The sequence below is a fragment of the Schistocerca piceifrons genome, chromosome 2 (genome assembly GCF_021461385.2).
Source record: "Schistocerca piceifrons isolate TAMUIC-IGC-003096 chromosome 2, iqSchPice1.1, whole genome shotgun sequence".
Classification (NCBI taxonomy): domain Eukaryota; kingdom Metazoa; phylum Arthropoda; class Insecta; order Orthoptera; family Acrididae; genus Schistocerca; species Schistocerca piceifrons.
The window spans coordinates 401,184,273-401,204,955 of NC_060139.1; the positions used below are offsets into that span (position 1 = coordinate 401,184,273).

The 20,683-nt window shown below is 43.6% G+C and overlaps 1 protein-coding gene across 1 annotated transcript in view; it reads right to left on the bottom strand.

Annotated features, from left to right (window-relative positions):
* LOC124775053 (serine/threonine-protein kinase ATR) overlaps window positions 1–20,683 on the bottom strand; it is a 354,997-nt gene that overhangs the window by 256,131 nt on the left and 78,183 nt on the right. Inside the window, exons 8-9 of the mRNA XM_047249842.1 lie at window positions 15,495–15,610; window positions 1,705–1,865 (exon numbers count right to left, since the gene is read on the bottom strand). Coding sequence (XP_047105798.1) covers window positions 1,705–1,865; window positions 15,495–15,610 — 277 coding nt within the window. The remainder of the gene's footprint in view (window positions 1–1,704; window positions 1,866–15,494; window positions 15,611–20,683) is intronic.

The following is a 20,683-nucleotide window of genomic DNA, read 5'->3' on the forward strand; positions in this document are numbered from 1 at the left end:
TTTCTAGAATGCAAAAAATAAAAGTATCATGATGCTTTTATTGTTGAAAACTGTCTGCAGGTGCTAAGTACAAATACACTACTGGCCATTAAAATTGCTACACCAAGAAAAAATGCAGATGATAAACGGGTATTCATTGGACAAATATACTATACTAGAACTGACATGTGAGTACATTTTCACGCAATTTGGGTGCATAGATCCTGAGAAATCAGTACCCAGAACAACCACCTATGGCTGTAATTAACGGCCGTGATACGCCTGGGCATTGAGTCAAATAGAGCTTGGATGGCGTGTACAGGTACAGCTGCCCATGCAGCTTCAACACGATACCACAGTTCATCAACAGTAGTGAATGGCATATTGTGACGAGCCAGTTGCTTTGCCACCATTGACCAGACGTTTTCAATTGGTGAGAGATCTGGAGAATGTGCTGGTCAGGGTAGCAGTCGAACATTTTCTGTATCCAGAAAGGCCCGTACAGGACCTGCAACACGCAGGCGTGCATTATCATGCTGAAATGTAGGGTTTTGCAGGGATTGAATGAAGGGTAGAGCCACGGGTCGTAACACATATGAAATGTAATGTCCACTGTTCAAAGTGCCGTCAATGCGAACAAGAGCTGACCAAGACATGTGACCAATGGCACCCCATACCATCATGCCGGGTGATACGCCAGTATGGCGATGATGAATACACGCTTCCAATTTGCGTTCACCGCGATGTCGCCAAACACGGATGCAACCATCATGATGCTGTAAACAGAACCTGGATTCATCCAAAAAATGACGTTTTTCCATTTGTGCACCCAGGTTCATCGTTGAGTACACCATTGCAGGCGCTCCTGTCTGTGACGCAGTGTCAAGGGTAACCGCAGACATGGTCTCCGTGCTGATAGTCCATGCTGCTGCAAACGCCATCGAACTGTTTGTGCAGGTGGTTGTTGTCTTGCAAACATCCCCATATGTTGACTCATGGATCGAGACGTGGCTGCACAATCCGTTACAGCCATGCGGATAAGATGCCTGTCATCTCTACTGCTGATGATAGAAGGCCGTTGGGATCCAGAACAGCATTCCATATTACCCTCCTAAACCCACCGATTCCATATTCTGCTAACAGTCACTGGATCTCAACCAAGCAGCAATGTCGCGATACGATAAACCGCAATCGCGATAGGCTACAATCCGAACTTTATCAAAGTCAGAAATGTGATGGTACATATTTCTCCTCCTTACACGAGGCATCACAACAACGTTTCACCAGGCAACGCCGGTCAACTGCTGTTTGTGTATGAGAAATCGGTTGGAAACTTTCCTCATGTCAGCACGTTGTAGGTGTCGCCACCGGCGCCAACCTTGTGTGAATGCTCTGAAAAGCTAATCATTTGCATATCACAGCATCTTCTTTCTGTCGGTTAAATTTCGCGTCTGTAGCATGTCATCTTCGTGGTGTAGCAATTGTAACGGCCAGTAGTGTAGTACTACACATTTCAAATCTCATTTTAATATCAAAGTCTCACTCAAAGATTCGTACAACCATGGAATTGTTACGACTTTAGCACTCACATTAGTTACCACTGCAGAATATTATTCTAAAATAGCTGCACGGAGAGAATGCTGAAGGTTCACCGAAGATTATTAAAACTTACAATGGGGCTCTAAATATAAAGCATACTAATGAACACAAACATAGCTGATTCACCTTGGTTTCTGTAGAGACTCATTCCGGAGTAATTTTTTTTGCATTTCAAAATGTCCTAGTACACTTTTGCGGCTTTCATCCAAATATATAGTGTTATTCTGGTAGTCAGGCATCTCTGCCAATTCTTTAACAATGCAGCACACAATAATAGCCCTCCCATACTGAAAAATAGAAAAAAACTAATTTTTAAGTACTGTCATAGAATGTTGCTCCAGAACGAAAATGGAAGAATATTAGAAAATATTAGAAACACATGGTGATTTCCAGAATGATATTTTCGCTCTGCAGTGGAGTGTGTGCTGATATAAGACTTTCTGGCAGATTAGAACTGTATGCCAGACCAAGATTTGAACTCTGGACCTTTGCCTTCCATGGGCATGTGCTCCAGCAAACGAGCTACCCAAAGCACGACTCACAACTTGTCCTCACTGTTTTACTTCTGCCAGTACCTCGTCTCCTACCACCCCAAACCCTGTAGAACTAGCACTCCTGGATGACAGGAGTGCTAGTCCCGCTAGTTTCACATGAGAACTCCTGTGAAGTTAGGACGGTAGGAGACAAGGTACTGGCAGAAGTAAAACAGTGAGGCCATGTCGTGAGTTGTGCTTTGGGTAGCTCGTTTGCTGGAGCACATGCCAATGGAAGGCGAAGGTCCTAAGTTCAAGTCTCCATCCAGCACACAGTTTTAATCTGCAAAGAAGGAAGTTTCACATGATGGTTGGCGTGTGTGTGTGTGTGTGTGTGTGTGTGTGTGTGTGTCTTCAGTAAATCTCTCAAAGACAAATTTCAACACAGTGATTAAACATCATTTTATATAATAAGTACAGTTAAAGGCTTTGTGCCTTTAAATCAAAATATTCCAGTCTTTAATCCAGACATTTTTATCTCACAACTCTCAAGCTTTTTTAAGAATTAAGATCATGCTTGTCAATAAATCGCTTTAAAATTGGCTACAGTTATAAAAAAGTAGATTTGAAAAACAATCTATTTATATGATTGGACTCAATAATTGCTTCTACAACTTTTACCACCTTGTACCAGTTCTGTAAATTATAATTAAATAATATTTGATTAAGCTGGCCCATAAAGAAAAGAACATGTGATGAAAAGAAAAATAATATTTAACTTAAAATCACAAGTACGTATTAAGAACCAAATTGCATGAGACAAATAAAACATAGTCTGTGCTTTGTTGTGTCACTAAACACAACACAATTACAGAAAATAAACAATGAATTAATTAAAAATAAATATTTATAAAATAATTATAATTTGTTTGAATCTGCTCTCCTTCATAGAGTGTATTCAGAGTTATTTGTAGTGTGCTATTCCCATCTGAGAGAGGAGGAGGACAGATAAACAGACACAAAAAAGGTATTGCAAAAAATACAAACTGTCAGTATGATTAAGTGCACTTTTGGGGCATGCTAAATCAAAAGCAGGTTGCCCTCTTTGAGGCCTGTTATCTCAGACAGTTAGCTGGATGTAATATATGCCAAACAGTCCCAACCGGTAGGTTGATTTTAATGCCCTTGCCTTCCTCAGACTTTTGAACTGGCTCACCCAGCCACTTATAAGACCTACAATTTAATGTGGACTCTAAACTTTACTGCAATTTGGAGTTTTACACACATGAAAATCATCAGGTTTAAAAGAGGCAGTAAGTAACTGGAAAAAATCCTTGGACAGGCTGAGCATTGAGCTCACCAATACTACAAGTTTGGCTTTGACACGTGATGATGTACTGCTGGCCACCTTAAGTGGAAGATGTGTCTCAATACGCTCCCTAACTTTCATTGTTTTGAGTGATCACTACAGTGGTCATATGTGGCATACAAGTGTAAAGCTGTCACTGAACCACCTACGTGCCAAATTCATGCATTCTCCACTTTGCACTTTTATACACAACAATTAGTTTCATTTTTGCTTGTGGTGTTCAGATTAACACCAACATATCTGTAGACAACCTTGTGAAATGTCACAGGAAGCTGTAATTCTCAAGACTCGTACCTCTCCAACTCCTAAAATCATTCTGTGGGGAGATACTAGATACAAAAATAGGACTGTTTTGGAACTGTTGAAAAGAGGCTGAATGTGTATCAGTATGTCACTAGAATAGTAAATCCTCTTGTGATACTCTTCATGAATGTGGTACCAAATGGAATATTCTAGCAGAAGAATGAAAGGCACTAAACTGCACTTCACACCACAAATGTCTTGAAAGTACAGATTCTTGACTGCTCTGACCAGTCCCCTGATTTGTTACCCATAGAGTAACTCTGGGATGCAATGGAAAGATGTAGACTTTCATAAGAACCTCCTGTCAGCAATCTTTGTGAATTGGTACAGCATGTTTGAGGCATGATAAGAACTTCCTCAAGATGACATCCTGAAGCAGTTTTCTTAAATGACACAACGAATACAAGAATGTATTCATGACCATGGAGGTCACACCTCATACTATTTTCATCAATGGACATCAGTTCTGAATGGAATCATTTAATGGCCATTGTCTGATGAATATTTCCACTACTTTTGATAATTACCGAGCTGGTTCTTCATCGTGTAAAATTTTAAATTTTTTTCAGTATACTACTGATAATGACCATACATTGTACTCTCCTTTGATCACTTCTTAAATTACTATGTAGCTTGTTTTTTCCATATCTCTACTGCTTTGAGAATGATAATTATTATGTGCATTTATAGTTGGACTTCACTGTTTTTTGCTTTGAGAATAATTATTATGTATCTTTTTAACTGGACTTACATATATACCTAAAATGTTTATCACTGCTTTCATTGCATGCTGAGAAGTAATGAATTCTTCAGCAACATGAATGTTGTAATCATAGTTGGTTGGTATCACCCAGTCAGCCAACACTAATGAGTCATAATAGTAATCAGTCATTATAGTAATCACTGTGGAACGCACATATCAGAAAGGAAATAAAAGTATGCCATGACGGTTCATTGCTATAATCAAACAACCTAGGAAGGAAATGCACTGGGTAATATGACAAACACTACCCTGAAAACAGCTTCTCAAATAGTTTTAGGACTCGCTGAAGACTTGCTCAGCAAAGAGTTTACTGTATTTATGTCAATAACTGATACAATTGCCCAGATTGGTAAACAAACTAACATGTACATTTACCAATGTTGGCACAGTGCAGCACGACTGAAAGAAGTTCCCAGACTTTATGGAAAATGAAATACAGAAGACAGGAGAAAACATAACTGCATACAGAAACAAGATGATGTCATAAAATGGAACAAGATAGATATGATAATAGTCAGCACCATGGAAATGTGCTTGTAAAAGTAAATGCAAAGAATATGTAGTGCAAAAGTTGTATAGTCACAAATTACAACAAGAACATGGAACCCCTGGACACGAGTGATTCCAAACTGCAATTCGGTAAATAGTTGGCTGTGTTAATGCAGAGTCTCGCGGTGATAACATTTAATAAAATGTTCTCGGGTTTCCAACCGCGTCAACTGGTTAAAACTACACGAGCTTTCGGCCAAGCTCGTGTAGCCGAAAGCTCGTGTAGTTTTAACCAATTGACGCGGCTGGAAACCCGAGAACATTTTATTCAGTTGGCTGTATTCTCTCCACTATATGGGTCGTCAGTTGGATACCCTCCTCTAACACCAAAAACAACTTGTCTTATAGCCCAGGCATTACTTGGGCTTCTTACCAAGGTAAGAAGCACAAAACAAAGACCAACAGATGTATGTACAAAAGGAGCAGGCATCTTACTCATGTGCATAATGTGAAATTTCTTCAGGTACAAAGAAAGCGATTTTTCATTTTGTGAAAATATAACATACTTTAATTTTCAATACATCACAGTCAACTGTAAGCCATTTTAATTTTCACCCATAAATTAAAAATCCACAATAAATGTGGCACACATTGTGTGAGGTGGCAGTTAGCACAGCAGTTAGCACACTGAGGTTGAAAGATGATGAGGTTAAACTGAGCAAGGCATGTAGTGCAACTGTGCCAACCTATGCTAGGGGAAACTACCCACAAGAAAGAGACGTAGGCATAAAATACTGACTTAAGGGGTTAGTAAGAAAGAAATACGACCCCTTGACTTTTGTTCTCATCCTTTACAGAGATGTCACTGCATTCAGTAACAAAGGAATTCCCCTTAAAAAAAGAAGAAGAAGAAGAGAGAGAGTTAATTAAGTAGTTAAGTTTATAGTATTCTGCATTCTTCGAAAGGCATTATACATTTCAAGCAAAATCAAAAAATGGAAACTACAGTTAGGAATATCAACAAAGCATGAAAAGACAGAATGCTACTTACCATAAAGATGACACATTAAGCTGCAGACAGGCACAATAGAAAGACACCAGCAGATAAGCTTTCGGCAACAGTCTTCGTCAGAAAAAGAGAAACACCCATCATTCATTCACACAAGCACACACCCCTCACACACACAGAACTGCCAACTCCAGCAGCTCGGGCCAGAATGCAGCTATTAGATGGGATGGAAGCAGCAATCTGGAAGGGGAGGGGAAGGATAGCGGTTTACAGAAGGGGGGAGAGAGAGGAGTACTGACTGGTGCAGTGTGCTGGGACTAGAATGCCAAGAAGTGCAGCATGAGGAGGTTGTGGGACAGCGAGGTGGGAAAAAACAGAGCAGATAAGGAGAGGAGCGGGGAAAGATGGGCAGGTGCATTGGCAGAGGGCGGTAAACGAAGAGGAGAGGGGGGGGGGGGGATGGGAGGAGATGATAGGACAGTATTTTATCATAGGATGAGGCTAGAATAATTACAGCAGCAAAAAAATTGTTGTGAGGATAACTCCCGCCTGTACAGTTCAAAAAAGCTGATGATGCAAGGGAGGACCCACATGGCTCAAGTAGTGAAGCAACCATTGAAATCATGCATGTTTTATTCAGCTACATGTTGTGTCACAGGATGGTCTACTTGGCTCTTAGCCACAGTTTGGCAGTGACCATTCATCCTGGTGGACAGCTTGTTGGTAGTCATTCCAACATAAAAATCTGTATAATGATGCAGCAAAGCTAGTAAATGACATCGTTGCTTCCAAAGGTGGCCAGGGCCCTGACTGGGTAGGATAAACCTGTGACAGGACTGGAATAGGAAGTGCTGGGGGGGGGGGGGGGGGGTCAATTAGTTGTATCTTGCATCTAGGTCTTCCACAGGGATATGACCCTTCTGGCAGGGGCTGGGATTGGGAGTGGCATAGGGATGGACTACAATGTTTTGAAGGTTGGGTGGGTGGCAGAACACCATTTTAGGAAAGATGGAAAGGATCTCAGATAGGAAGTCCCTCATTTCAGGGCATTATGATAGGTAATCAACACGACGATAGGTAATCAAAGCCCTGGCGAAGAATGTGGTTCAGCTGTTACACGCCAGGGGGGTATTTGATGAGGAAGGAGGCATGCCTTTGTAGCTGGTTCTTGAGGGTGGTGGGAGGATTCGGGCTCTGAAAGGAAATGGCATGGGAGATCTGTTCCCAGACAAGGTCTGGGGGATAGTGCCTCTCTGTGAAGTCCTTGGTGTGACCCTCAGCATACTGGCCAAGGAAGTTCTTATCACTGCAGATATGCATCCCTGGGTGGCCAGGCTGTTTGGGGGATGTTTTGGAGTGAAGGGGATGACAGCTGTCGAAATGCATGTCTGTTGGTGGTTGGTGGGTTTAATGTAGACAGAGATGTGGATGGAGGCATCAGAGAGGAGGAGGTCAAAATCTTGGAAGGTGTCATGCTTGGTTGAGGAGACCATGTGAAATGAATGGAAGAGAAGGTATTGATGTTGTGAAGGAACGAAAACAGGCTGTCTTGACCATGAGACCAGATCATGAAGATGTCATCAATGAACCTGAACCTTCTCTGGTTCAGGTTTGGCATTTTGCAAGGCTGGGAAGGTCTTCTCTAGATGGACTATAAACAGGTTGGTATATGAGAGCGCCATGTGGGTGCCCATGGCTCTGCTGCAGATTTGATTGTATGCCTTCCCTTCACAGGAGAAGTAGTTGTGGGTTATGGATAAAGTTAGTAAGGCATATGAGGAATGAGGTAGTGTGTTTGGAGTCTGAAGGGCGTTGGGAAAGGGAGTGTTCAATAGCGGTAAGACCAAGAGCATGAGCGTAGATGGTGTACAGGGAGGTGGTGTCAACAGTGAGTGGGGATAAAAGAATTGAAGGAGTGGTGAAGAAACTGGTTTATATCTTTGGTGTGGGAGGCTAGATTACGGGTAATTAGTTGGAGGTGTTGGTCAATGAGAGCCAAAATTCTTTCAGTGGGGGCACAATAATCAGCCACAATTGGGCATCCAGGATTGTTGGGTTTGTGGGTTTTGGGAAGCATGTAGAAAGTTGGTGTCCAAGGTGTCGTAGGGTGAGGCTTTAAGCAAGGATTGGAGGTTATGTTGGACTTCTGGGACGGCATCACCCTGGCAGAGTTTATAGGTGGAGGAGTCAGGTAATAGGTGGAGGCCTTTCACCAGGTAGTCACTATGATTCATAACCTTTATCTGCAGGGAGGATGATAGGTCAGGACTTATTTTGAGGTTGTGTATGGCTATGCTTTCTTCTGTTGAAAGGTTGGTGTTCTGTGTAAGGGATCTGAGAAAGGATGGTGAGGCTAAGTTGGAGTTAAGGTATTATAAGGAATTACTGGAAAGTGACCAGCAGGTGGTTAGGTGGGGGGGGGGGGGGGGGGGGTGGAGGGGAGAGGATCACTGTTGGATGATGGTAAGAACTGGGAGAGGCAGGATTCAATGTTGGAATAAGGTTGGCTTTTTGGCTTTTGCTGGAGGGACTGGCGGCATAGAAGTGTTTCCATTGTAGGGATCAGGAAAAGGACAGTAGGTCTTTGACAAGTCCAGCATGGTTAAATTGTGGTGTAGGGCTAAGGGTGAGGCCTTTGGCTAGTACTAAACCCTCTATGGACCTGATTGTTTTTGTGGGAAGATTAACAACACAGTTATAGAAATATTTCAGATCTGGATTTGGTGGATTGTTGGTAGGGAGTTTTGAGGGATGTGGCAAGTTGAAAAGGTCACCTGAGAAGGGCTTAGATGCTGTGAGGGGTGGATGAGGAGGAACATTGTTGGTAGGGTAGGTGTAGGATAGTGGTGCACTGAGGCAACAACAGGATGTCAGCAGGTTGGATAACGTATGGGCGTGGTGTCTGGAATGCTCCTCCAGGTGCTGGAGAGCAAGGGATTCAATTTCACAGATGTGATGTATGAAGTAGGGGTTTCACAGTAGCAGTATGTTGTGGAGTGAGCACAGTTGCTTCTGGGATGCTTGTGCCATGGAGATGTGACTTTGCAGTACCAGGTTTGTGAGGGCTAGGGAGTGCCAGAATATCAAAAACTGAAGATCATTGTGAAGGGAGGGGTGGAATCCAGAGAAAGGAAATTTTATGGTCAGATCATTTGGAGGGATTCCATGGTTCGAGCAGCAGTAAAAGAATAGGATGTGAGACTGAGTGTTAGCCAGGGAAAGGGATACTTTTCTGAACTGGTGCAGAAAGATGAAGCAGAGGTCCATTGTGACAGGAATGGTGTAAAGGAAATGGGAATGACACATAAATGGCAAGATAGGTGTTCACGCTTGTGAGAGGAGCTGAGTAAGAGAAAAGATGTGTAAAAAATAAATAAAGACACACAAAACCACATACAGAATGCAAAAATACATTAAAAATTAGTTATCCAACTGGCCGACATCCTACTGCTGCATCGGGGCATTGCTATCCAAGCCCTATCCTACCCACAGTGTTCCTCTTCAGCCACTCCTTGTAGCACCTAAACCCTGCCTAAGCTGTCCTTTCCAACTTGCCACATCCCCCCCCCCCCCTTCGTCACTCAGTACCACCTCAAGCTGGAACAATGGTAACACATCTTTCGCCAAGGCTTTGATTACCTATCATCATGCTTGAAACAAGTGACATCCTACCCGAGATACTTCCCACCACTCCTAAAGTGGTGTTCCATCACCCACCCAACCTTCACAACACCCCCAATCACAACCCCCTGCCACTAGGATCAAATCCCTGTGGAAGACCCAGGTGCACAACATACATCTACATCTACATTTATACTCCGCAAGCCACCCAACGGTGTGTGGTGGAGGGCACTTTATGTGCCACTGTCATTACCTCCCGTTTCCGTTCCAGTCGCGTATGGTTCGCGGGAAGAACGACTGTCTGAAAGCCTCCGTGCGCGCTCGAATCTCTCTAATTTTACATTCGTGATCTCCTTGGGAGGTATAAGTAGGGGGAAGCAATATATTCGATACCTCATCCAGAAACGCACCCTCTCGAAACCTGGCGAGCAAGCTAAACCACGATACAGAGCGCCTCTCTTGCAGAGTCTGCCACTTGAGTTTGCTAAACATTTTCGTAACGCTATCACGGTTACCAAATAACCCTGTGACGAAACGCGCAGATCTTCCTGCATTTCGCTACAATTTTCTAATGCTGCAACTTCTCTGTATACTACAGCATTGTCCACGAAAAGCCGCATGGAACTTCCGACACTAGCTACTAGGTCATATATATTGTGAAAAGCAATGGTCCCATAACACTCCCCCGTGGCACGCCAGAGGTTACCTTAACGTCTGTAGACGTCTCTCCATTGATAACAACATGGCTAAAAACTCTTCAATCCAGCCACACAGCTGGTCTGATATTCAGTAGGCTCTTATTTTGTTTATCAGGCGACAGTGCGGAACTGTATCGAATGCCTTCCAGAAGTCAAGGAAAATAGCATTTACCTGGGAGCCTGTATCTAATATTTCCTGGGTCTCATGAACAAATAAAGAGAGTTGGGTCTCACACGATCGCTGTTTCCGAAATCCATGTTGATTCCTACAGAGTATATTCTGGGTTTCCAAAAATGACATGATATGCGAGCAAAAAACATGTTCTAAAATTCAACAACAGATCGACGTCAGAGATATAGGTCTATAGTTTTGCGCATCTGCTCGACGACCCTTCTTGAAGACTGGGACTACCTGTGATCTTTTCCAATCATTTGGAACCTTCCGTTCCTCTAGAGACTTGCGGTACACGGATGTTAGAAGGGGGGCAAGTTCTTTCGCGTACTCTGTGTAGAATCGAATTGATATCCCGTCAGGTCCAGTGGACTTTCCTCTGTTGAGTGATTCCAGTTGCTTTTCTATTCCTTGGACACTTATTTCAATGTCAGCCATTTTTTCGTTTGTGCGAGGATTTAGAGAAGGAACTGCAGTGTGGTCTTCCTCTGTGAAACAGCTTGGAAAAAGGTGTTTAGTATTTCAACTTAACGCGTGTCATCCTCTGTTTCAATGCCATCATCATCCCGGAGTGTCTGGATATGCTGTTTCGAGCCACTTACTGATTTAACGTAAGACCAGAACTTCCTCGGATTTTCTGTCAAGTCGGTACATAGAATTTTACTTTCGAATTCCCTGAACGCTTCACGCATAAACCTCCTTACGCTAACTTTGACATTGTTTAGCTTCTGTTTGACTGAAAGGTTTTGGCTGCATTTAAACTTGGAGTGAAGCTCTCTTTGCTGTCGCAGTAGTTTCCTAACTTTGTTGTTGAACCACGGTGGGTTTTTCCCATCCCTCACAATTTTACTCGGCACGTACCTGTCTGAAACGCATTTTACGATTGCCTTGAACTTTTTCCATAAACACTCAACATTGTCAGTGTCGGAACAGAAATTTTCGTTTTGATCTGTTAGGTAGTCTGAAATCTGCCTTCTATTACTCTTGCTAAACAGATAAACCTTCCTCCCTTTTTTTATATCCCTATTAACTTCCATATTCATGGATGCTGCAACGGCCTTATGATCACCGATTCCCTGTTCTGCACTTACAGAGTCGAAAACTTCGGGACTGTTTGTTATCAGTAGGTCCAAGATGTTATCTCCACGAGTCGGTTCTCTGTTTAATTGCTCGAGGTAATTTTCGGATAGTGCACTTAGTATAATGTCACTCGATGCTCTGTCCCTACCACCTGTCCTAAACATCTGAGTGCCCCAGTCTATATCTGGTAAATTGAAATCTCCACCTAAGACTATAACATGCTGAGAACATTTATGTGAAATGTATTCCAAATTTTCTCTCAGTTGTTCTGCCACTAATGCTGCTGAGTCGGGAGGTCGGTAAAAGGAGCCAACTATTAACCTAGCTCGGTTGTTGAGTGTAGCCTCCACCCATAATTATTCACAGGAACTATCCACTTCTACTTCACTACAGGATAAAGTACTACTAACAGTGACAAACACACCACCACCGGTTGCATGCAATCTATCCTTTCTAAACACCATCTGTGCCTTTGTAAAAATTTCGGCAGAATTTATCTCTGGCTTCAGCCAGCTTTCTGTACCTATAACGATTTCAGCTTCGGTGCATACCCAAGCTAGCCAGCCAGCATTTCCTATTCCAGTCCTGCCACAGGTTTATCCTAACCCGTCAGGCCACGCCACCTATGGAAGCAGCCATGTCATTTACCAGCTCTGCTGCAATCATTACACAGCTTTTTATATTGGTATGACTATTAACCAGCTGTCCACAAGGATGAATGGCCACTGCCAAACTGTGGCCAAGAGCAAAGTAGTCCACCCTGTGGTGCAACATGCAGCTGAACGTAACATGCTTGATTTCAATGACTGTTTCACTACTCGAGCCATCAGCATCCTCCCCTGCACTACCAGCTTTCCTGAACTGCACAGATGGGAGTTATCCCTACAACAATTATCCTGGCCACAACCTATGGTAACATACTGTCCCCACATACTCTACCCAACAGTTTCCACTACCTCTATTCTAACACCTCCATCCCATTCTTGCCTCCCATCCTCTTTGTTTGCCACCCTCTGTGCCAATGCACACACCCATTTTCTCTGCTCCTCTCCTTTTTTGCACTGTATTTCCCCACCTCCCTGCCCCACAACCTCCTGACACTGTATCTGTTGGCATTCTAGTCCTCCACCAGACAGACCTCCCCCCCACCAGACAGACCCCCCCCCCTCCTGTAAACTGCTATCCCTTCCCCCTCCCCGCTACCTCCAGGCTGTTGCTTCCATTCCACGTGATAGTTGCATACATTTCATGCACTCATTTTTTGCAGCTTCATTTTCTTTTATCTTCTAAGGAACATATCGCATCCGTTTTGATTATAGGAAATATGCTCAAGCTCTTCTCCATGACCTCATGTGACACATGTCAAATTGTATTTACCTTACAACTGAAAAGTGGAAACTGGTCATCAAGTAAAACTCACACCAAATCCCATATTTCTAATTTATACATTTACTGTCTACATTAGAAGCCCTATTTTAAAGATTATTCCAGTCTTATTGTAATCTTTTCTATTCCTGTTACATTCTGACATGTTACCTGGTATTCTTCTCTCTCTATTTTGCAATGCATTAACACCTCGCTCCAGGTGTTTTGAGGTCCAGTTTCACCTTGGAATGGTACTATTAGCTAAATCCCACCGACTATGTGTTGACAAGCTTAAACATTATGACCATTGCCTACTGCAATGCGGGATGCCACCTGCTGGCGTTGTGGGTATGCGATGTGGTAACCTAAGTATGTAACGAGTGCAGACACGAGCAGGGTGTCAATCAAGCGAAGACATGGGCTGCAAATGAGGAAATCCATTGAGGTAAGTAACACTGACAAAGAGCGGATTATTATTACGCAGAGCCTGTGGACGAGTATTTCGAAAATGGCAAAGCTGTTTGAATGTTCATGTGCTTCTGCTGTGATCATCTACAGAGAGAGTCAGAAGGATAGTGAAACTACCATTAAGCGCTAACTGGTTGGACATCCATGGCTCTTCACAGAACATGGGGTTTGGAAGCTTGTCTGTTGTGTAAAGCAGGACAGATGGTGATTTGTGACATCTCCGCTGAAAGAGCACAATGCTGGTGCACACAGAAGTGTTTCAGAGCACACCGTTCATCGAACATCGTTGAATATGGAGCTCTGTAGCAGACCACTCCTACGTGTTCGCATGTTGACCGCACAATGTCGTTAGTTCCAACTGCAATGGGCACGGGACCACCAGGATTCAGCCACTGCTCAAGGAAAAGTGTTGGCTCTTCAGGTGAATCACATTTTTACTGCACTAGGTCGCTGGTCGTCTCCACTAATGTCATCATCAAAGTGAACGGCGGCTCGAAATGTGCAGCATGCTATGGACACAGGCTGGTGGGAGCAGTATTATGCTATGTGAGACATTCTCCTGCCTTGCAGGGGACCTGTGGTAGTAATCAAAGACACACTGACAGCTGTGAACCATCTGCATCCCTTGATGCTTGATGTCTTCCCTAATTGTGATGTCATCTTTCAGCAGTATAATTGTCCGTGTCTTTGAGCCTGAAATGTGCAAAAGTGGTTTGAGGAGCATTAAAGTGAACTCACATTGATGCCACAACAAGCAAATTAACCTGGTTTAAACCCTACGGAACCCATTCGGGTCGCTATCGGGCACCATCACCGCGTAAGCAAATCAGCCCATTATTTACGCAAATTACATGACCTGTGCTTATACATCTAATGTCTCATACCCCAACAACCTACCAACGAACTGTCAAGATTTCTGATAAGCAGAGGAAGTGATGCATTTCGTTCCAAAGGCAGATAAACAACCTATTAAACATGTCATCATAATCTTTTGGCTCATCATTGTACATGGGCATTCTAGTGTAAGCCTGAGCAGTGTACTGCAGAAGTGCTGACAACAGCCAAATGTGAGATGATGTCACTGTAATAATTCAACAAGGCCAAGACAATGTTGTGAGACAGGTTAGCTTGCTCAACAATAATGCACAGACTAGTGAAGCAAGGGGCAATGCATATTTACACACTGGCAGGAGCAGTGACGTTTTAGGATACGTAAAAGTGTGCCACTGCCGACTATAAGTACAGAACATTTTTATAATGGAATTTAATTTGGGGCAGCCCTACCAGGACAACAAGGCTGTGCTAGACGAGAATGCCACAAGGACTTGCCAGTATAAGTCACCGGTCTGAGGCCACAGCAGGCCAACATCTCTATGCATTGGTGCAACAGCCCTTCACAGGTCATCACCTGCAGCACAGCCAATTCCTGCCCAGCAGGTCACTCCCCAGGCACACCAGCCGTCGTCCACCACTGCCGAATAGGCATTTCAGCATGATGTGCATCCACCACCATGACACAGTCACATGTCTCCCGGGGCCATAGCAGATACGTCAGTGTCACATATATGCCGCTGGTGTAGAGGCACATGGGCAGCGCACCTACTGAACTCACTAGTACTCAGTGGAGATCTGCATCAGCATCTTGGACCCTACATGCAGCCAGCCAAGCAGAATTCAGCAGACAGTCGACCACTTACCCGGTGCATCATGCAGTGGAGATGCATCAATGAAAGTATTTGTTACATTTGTAGCTGCCTTTTCTGGAACTTCTTGGGCTCCCATATTGCCTCCACTGTCCGTTCGAAAAACTATGGCTCATACCAATCCTTCCTGCACTAGGATGCCAAACAATGCTAAACAACTCTCAACTTTTTAGAACATATGAAATTTTCACACCATCCAAGAAACCTTACTGCAATAGTAATAAAGAAATTGACTAATCCAAGTGCTTACAGATTATGTATGTCAAATTTTCTTCCAATTTTGTGAATGTCAGCTTGTTTAAATAAATCCAAAGTGAATGATGTAACATAATTTCTACATTTTCTCCAATGTATAATTAGTCTTGAAGATTCTGTAAAAGGCGGAGAAGGGCTAGGTACTTACTTTACAAGAATCTAGTTTCCCTGCAATCTCTTCTATAAAATGTCTTTCCAGCTTCCATTGGAATGTGCGTCCAAGTATTTTTCTAATAATATTGTTCAGAGTTTCTGACACAATATCTAGAAAAAAAAAAAAAAAAAAAATAGATGGAGAATAGTGATCAAATAAAATACAAAGGCTATCGTAACAACTTTTTTTAAATAGTCAAACACTAAATTTAAATTTAGAAACCAGAATTATAGTGACATGTGAAGACCATTTTAATAATAACATAATACAACCTGGAAGAGAAGTCTGCTGTCATTACTTTCACTGCTACAACATTTAAAAGCAAACACACAGAGATAAGCGTACTTATACTCTTATTTTGCCTCTAATTAGTTACAAGTACAACTAGGTCTGATATGCTACTTTAGTTCAGACAAATTTGCAAACATTCACACCCAAGACGTTCCCATCCTAATGGTAAAGTAGAATCACCTCTTAAAAGTAGAAAGTGTCCAAGGAATAGAAAAGCAACTGGAATCACTCAATAGAGGAAAGTCCACTGGACCTGACGGGATACCAATTCGATTCTACACAGAGTACGCGAAAGAACTAGCCCCCCTTCTAACAGCCGTGTACCGCAAGTCTCTAGAGGAACGGAGGGTTCCAAATGATTGGAAAAGAGCACAGATAGTCCCAGTCTTCAAGAAGGGTCGTCGAGCAGATGCGCAAAACTATAGACCTATATCTCTTACGTCGATCTCTTGTAGAATTTTAGAACATGTTTTTTGCTCGCGTATCATGTCATTTCTGGAAACCCAGAATCTACTATGTAGGAATCAACATGGATTCCGGAAACAGCGATCGTGTGAGACCCAACTCGCCTTATTTGTTCATGAGACCCAGAAAATATTAGATACAGGCTCCCAGGTAGATGCTATTTTTCTTGACTTCCGGAAGGCGTTCGATACAGTTCCGCACTGTCGCCTGATAAACAAAGTAAGAGCCTACGGAATATCAGACCAGCTGTGTGGCTGGATTGAAGAGTTTTTAGCAAACAGAACACAGCATGTTGTTATCAATGGAGAGACGTCTACAGACGTTAAAGTAACCTCTGGCGTGCCACAGGGGAGTGTTATGGGACCATTGCTTTTCACAATATATATAAATGACTTAGTAGATAGTGTCGGAAGTTCCATGCGGCTTTTCGCGGATGATGCTGTAGTATACAGAGAAGTTGCTGCATTAGAAAATTGTAGCGAAATACAGGAAGATCTGCAGCGGATAGGCACTTGGTGCAGGGAGTGGCAACTGACCCTTAACATAGACAAATGTAATGTATTGCGAATACATAGAAAGAAGGATCCTTTATTGTATGATTATGTGATAGCGGAACAAACACTGGTAGCAGTTACTTCTGTAAAATATCTGGGAGTATGCGTACGGAACGATTTGAAGTGGAATGATCATATAAAACTAATTGTTGGTAAGGCGGGTACCAGGTTGAGATTCATTGGGAGAGTGCTTAGAAAATGTAGTCCATCAACAAAGGAGGTGGCTTACAAAACACTCGTTCGACCTATACTTGAGTATTGCTCATCAGTGTGGGATCCGTACCAGGTCGGGTTGACGGAGGAGATAGAGAAGATCCAAAGAAGAGCGGCGCGTTTCGTCACTGGGTTATTTGGTAACCGTGATAGCGTTACGGAGATGTTTAATAAACTCAAGCGGCAGACTCTGCAAGAGAGGCGCTCTGCATCGCGGTGTAGCTTGCTCGCCAGGTTTCGAGAGGGTGCGTTTCTGGATGAGGTATCGAATATATTGCTTCCCCCTACTTATACTTCCCGAGGAGATCACGAATGTAAAATTAGAGAGATTAGAGCGCGCACGGAGGCTTTCAGACAGTCGTTCTTCCCGCGAACCATACGCGACTGGAACAGGAAAGGGAGGTAATGACAGTGGCACGTACAGTGCCCTCCGCCACACACCGTTGGGTGGCTTGCGGAGTATCAATGTAGATGTAGATGTAGATGTAGAAAGTATCCTCCTTATTAAATACCTTTTTACAATATGTAACAATGGAAAATCCAGGATTGAAGGCAACAATATTATGAAAAGGATAGTTGCTACTCACCATATAGCAGAGATGCTGAGTCACAGAAAGGCACAACAAAAGACTGTCAGAAAGTGGGCTTTCAGCCAACAAGACCTTAGTTGCGCGCGCGCACACACACACACACACACACACACACACACACACACACACACACACACACACACTCTCTGGCAGCTGAAGCCAGATTGCAAGCACATGATGGGACAAGGAAGGGGAGATATAGCAGTGTTTAGGTGGGGGATGCTAAAGTGCTGTTAGTGGGAGCATACAGGGAAGAGATGGAGAGAGGTTAGAGTGGGTAGAGTGGGCAGAATGGGCAGCTAGTTGCAGTTGGGAGGTTTTATGGAGGGCAGCAGGAGAGGGGAGGGGGTGGGGGTAGCGGAAAAGGAAAGAAGTAAGAAGACTGCATGCATTGGTGGAATACAGGGCTGAATAGTGGTGGAACGGAAACAGCGAAGGGGCTACATAGATAAGGACGACGACTAAAGAAGGTTAAGGCCAGGAGGGTTAAGGGAGCATAGGATATATTGCAGGGAGAGTTCCCACCTGGGCAACCCAGGAAAGCTGGTGTTGGTGGGAAGGATCCAGATGGCACAACATGTAAAGCAGTCATTGAAATGAAGAAAGTTGTGTTGGGTGACATGCTCAGTAACAGGCTTGTCCAGTTGTTTCTTGGCCACAGTTTGTGAGTGGCCATTCATGCAGACAGACACTCTGTTGGTTGTCATGCCCACATAGAAAGCAACACAGTGGTTGCAGCTTAGCTTGTAGACCATATGACTGGTTTCACAGGTAGCCCTGCCGTTGATGGGATAGGTGATGTTGGTGACAAGACTGGAACAGGTGGTGGTGGGAGGATGTATGAGACAGGTCTCGCATCAACGTCTATTACAGGGATATGAGCCATGAGGCAAGAGGTTGGGAGCAGGGTTTGTGTAGGGATGGACAAGGATATTGTATAGGAGAATGTAATTCAGTTGCTCCAGTGCTGGATGGCACTGAGTCATGAGGGAAATTCTCCTCTGTGGCAGACAGTGGGATTTTGGGAACTGGTGTGTGACTGGAAAGATAAGGCACGGGAGATCTGTTTTTGTAAAAGGTTTGGAGAATAATTATGATATCTGAAGGCCTTAGTGAGACCCTCGGTACATTTCGAGGGGGACTACTCGTCACCACAGATACAATGGCGATGGGTGGCTAGACTGTATGGAAACGACTCCTTGGTATGCAATGGGTGGCAGCTGTCACAGTGGAGGAATTGTTTGTGATTATTAGGTTTGATATCGACTGACGTACTGATGAGGCCGTCTTTGAGGCACATGTGAACAACAAGGAAGTTGGCTTGTTGGGTTGAGTAGGACCAGGTGAAGCAAATTGTAGAGAAGCTATTGAGGTTCAGGGGGAATGTGGATAGGATGTCCCCAATCCAGATCACAATGGTGTCACCAATGAATCTGAACCAGGTGAGGGGTTTGGAGTTCTGGTGTTTAGGAAGGGTTCCTCTAGATGGCCCAAGAATAGGCTGGCATATGATGGTGCCCTGGATTTGTTTGTAGGTAATGCCTTCAAAAACGAAGTAATTGTGGGTGAGGATATTGTTGGACCTGGCAACTATGAAGGAGATTGTTGGTTTTGAATTCATCGGGCAATGGGAAACGTAGTGTTCAATAGTGGTAAAGCCATGGACATTAGGGATGTTAGTATGAAGGGAGGTGGCATCAATAGTGAAAGGAACATGATCTGTGGAGGAAATGGTTAGTATCTTTTATATAGGAGGGTAGGTTGTGGCTGAAGATGCTGGGCTATGAGAGCAGAGATCTCTTAGTGAGGGCACAGTAACCACTCACAATGGGGCGTCCTGGGTGGTTGGATTTATGGACTTTACGAAGCGTGTAGAAGGTACGAGTGCAAGGAGTGGTGAGGAGAGACATGGACTCCAGAAAGAAGTTTTGGGATGGGCTTAAGAATTTGAAAAGAGACCGGAGATTCTGCTGGATTTCTGGAATGGGGTCACTGTGGCAGGGTTTGTAGGTGGATGAATCTGACAGCTGACGGAGTCTTTCTGCTAGGTAATCCTTGCAATTCAAAATAACAGTGGTGGAGCCTTTTTCAGCAGGTAGGATGACCAGTTTTTAGGTGGTCGACTGCAGTTCTTCCTGCGGGTGTATAGTTAGTTTGAATGTAGGGTGATTTGGGGAATGATGGTGAGGCAAGGTTCAAGATTAAGAAATTCTGGAAAGTTAACAGGGGGTTATTTGGGGGCAGTGGGAGTGGATCACGGTGGATGGAGGAGTGAACAGAGTCAGGCAGCATTCAACATTGGTCTTTGGTTGAGTCTGCTTGGTAGGGTTGGTGGCAAAAAAGTATTTCCACTGCAGGTACCACAAGAAAGAAAGTCTTTGAAAAGTCCTGGATGATTGAATTTGTGAGTGGGGCAAAAAGTGAGACGCTTGAAAACGACTGATATTTCTGAGGGGCTAGGGATTTTGGAGGAAAGGTTCATGACTGTTTTGCATCTGTTTAGTTTCTGGATTCTGTGTGTTAGTTCAAGGCAAAAATCAAATGAAATTGGCATGCACTATCGCCTTACTCCCTCTGATTTAATCTTGTTTCCCCTTACTTCTTCCATTTCATCCTTTTTGTGATTTTTCCCACGAGTTTGGCCGGTTTTTTTGTAAAATGTTTTTTGGACGGACTTCTACATTATTTGTGTATTTTTACTCATTTTTATCCACCATGACGTATCCTTGCTCCTTCCATCTGCATCAATACAGAAAAGCTTATTTATCGCTGGCCAGAGCCCAGTCCCACATACTGTTCCTGCATTGCTGCCTTGCTCATGGTATCCCTCCCAAATGGCCTTACCATCAAATTACCCATCTCCAGGTGCCACTCCTCTTTCCACAATGCCCTCCATGTTCAGATAACACCAATCCTTTACCCTCCCAAAAACAGTCCTGCAAAACCACATCAATCAGACTCAAACCTCCTTGCAGTTACCTTCTCTCCATCCACAAAATTCTTCTGCTATACAATCCCAAGTTCCTGGCTCCTGTGACACATACTGAAACTCTTGCCCTCTAGGAGCTAG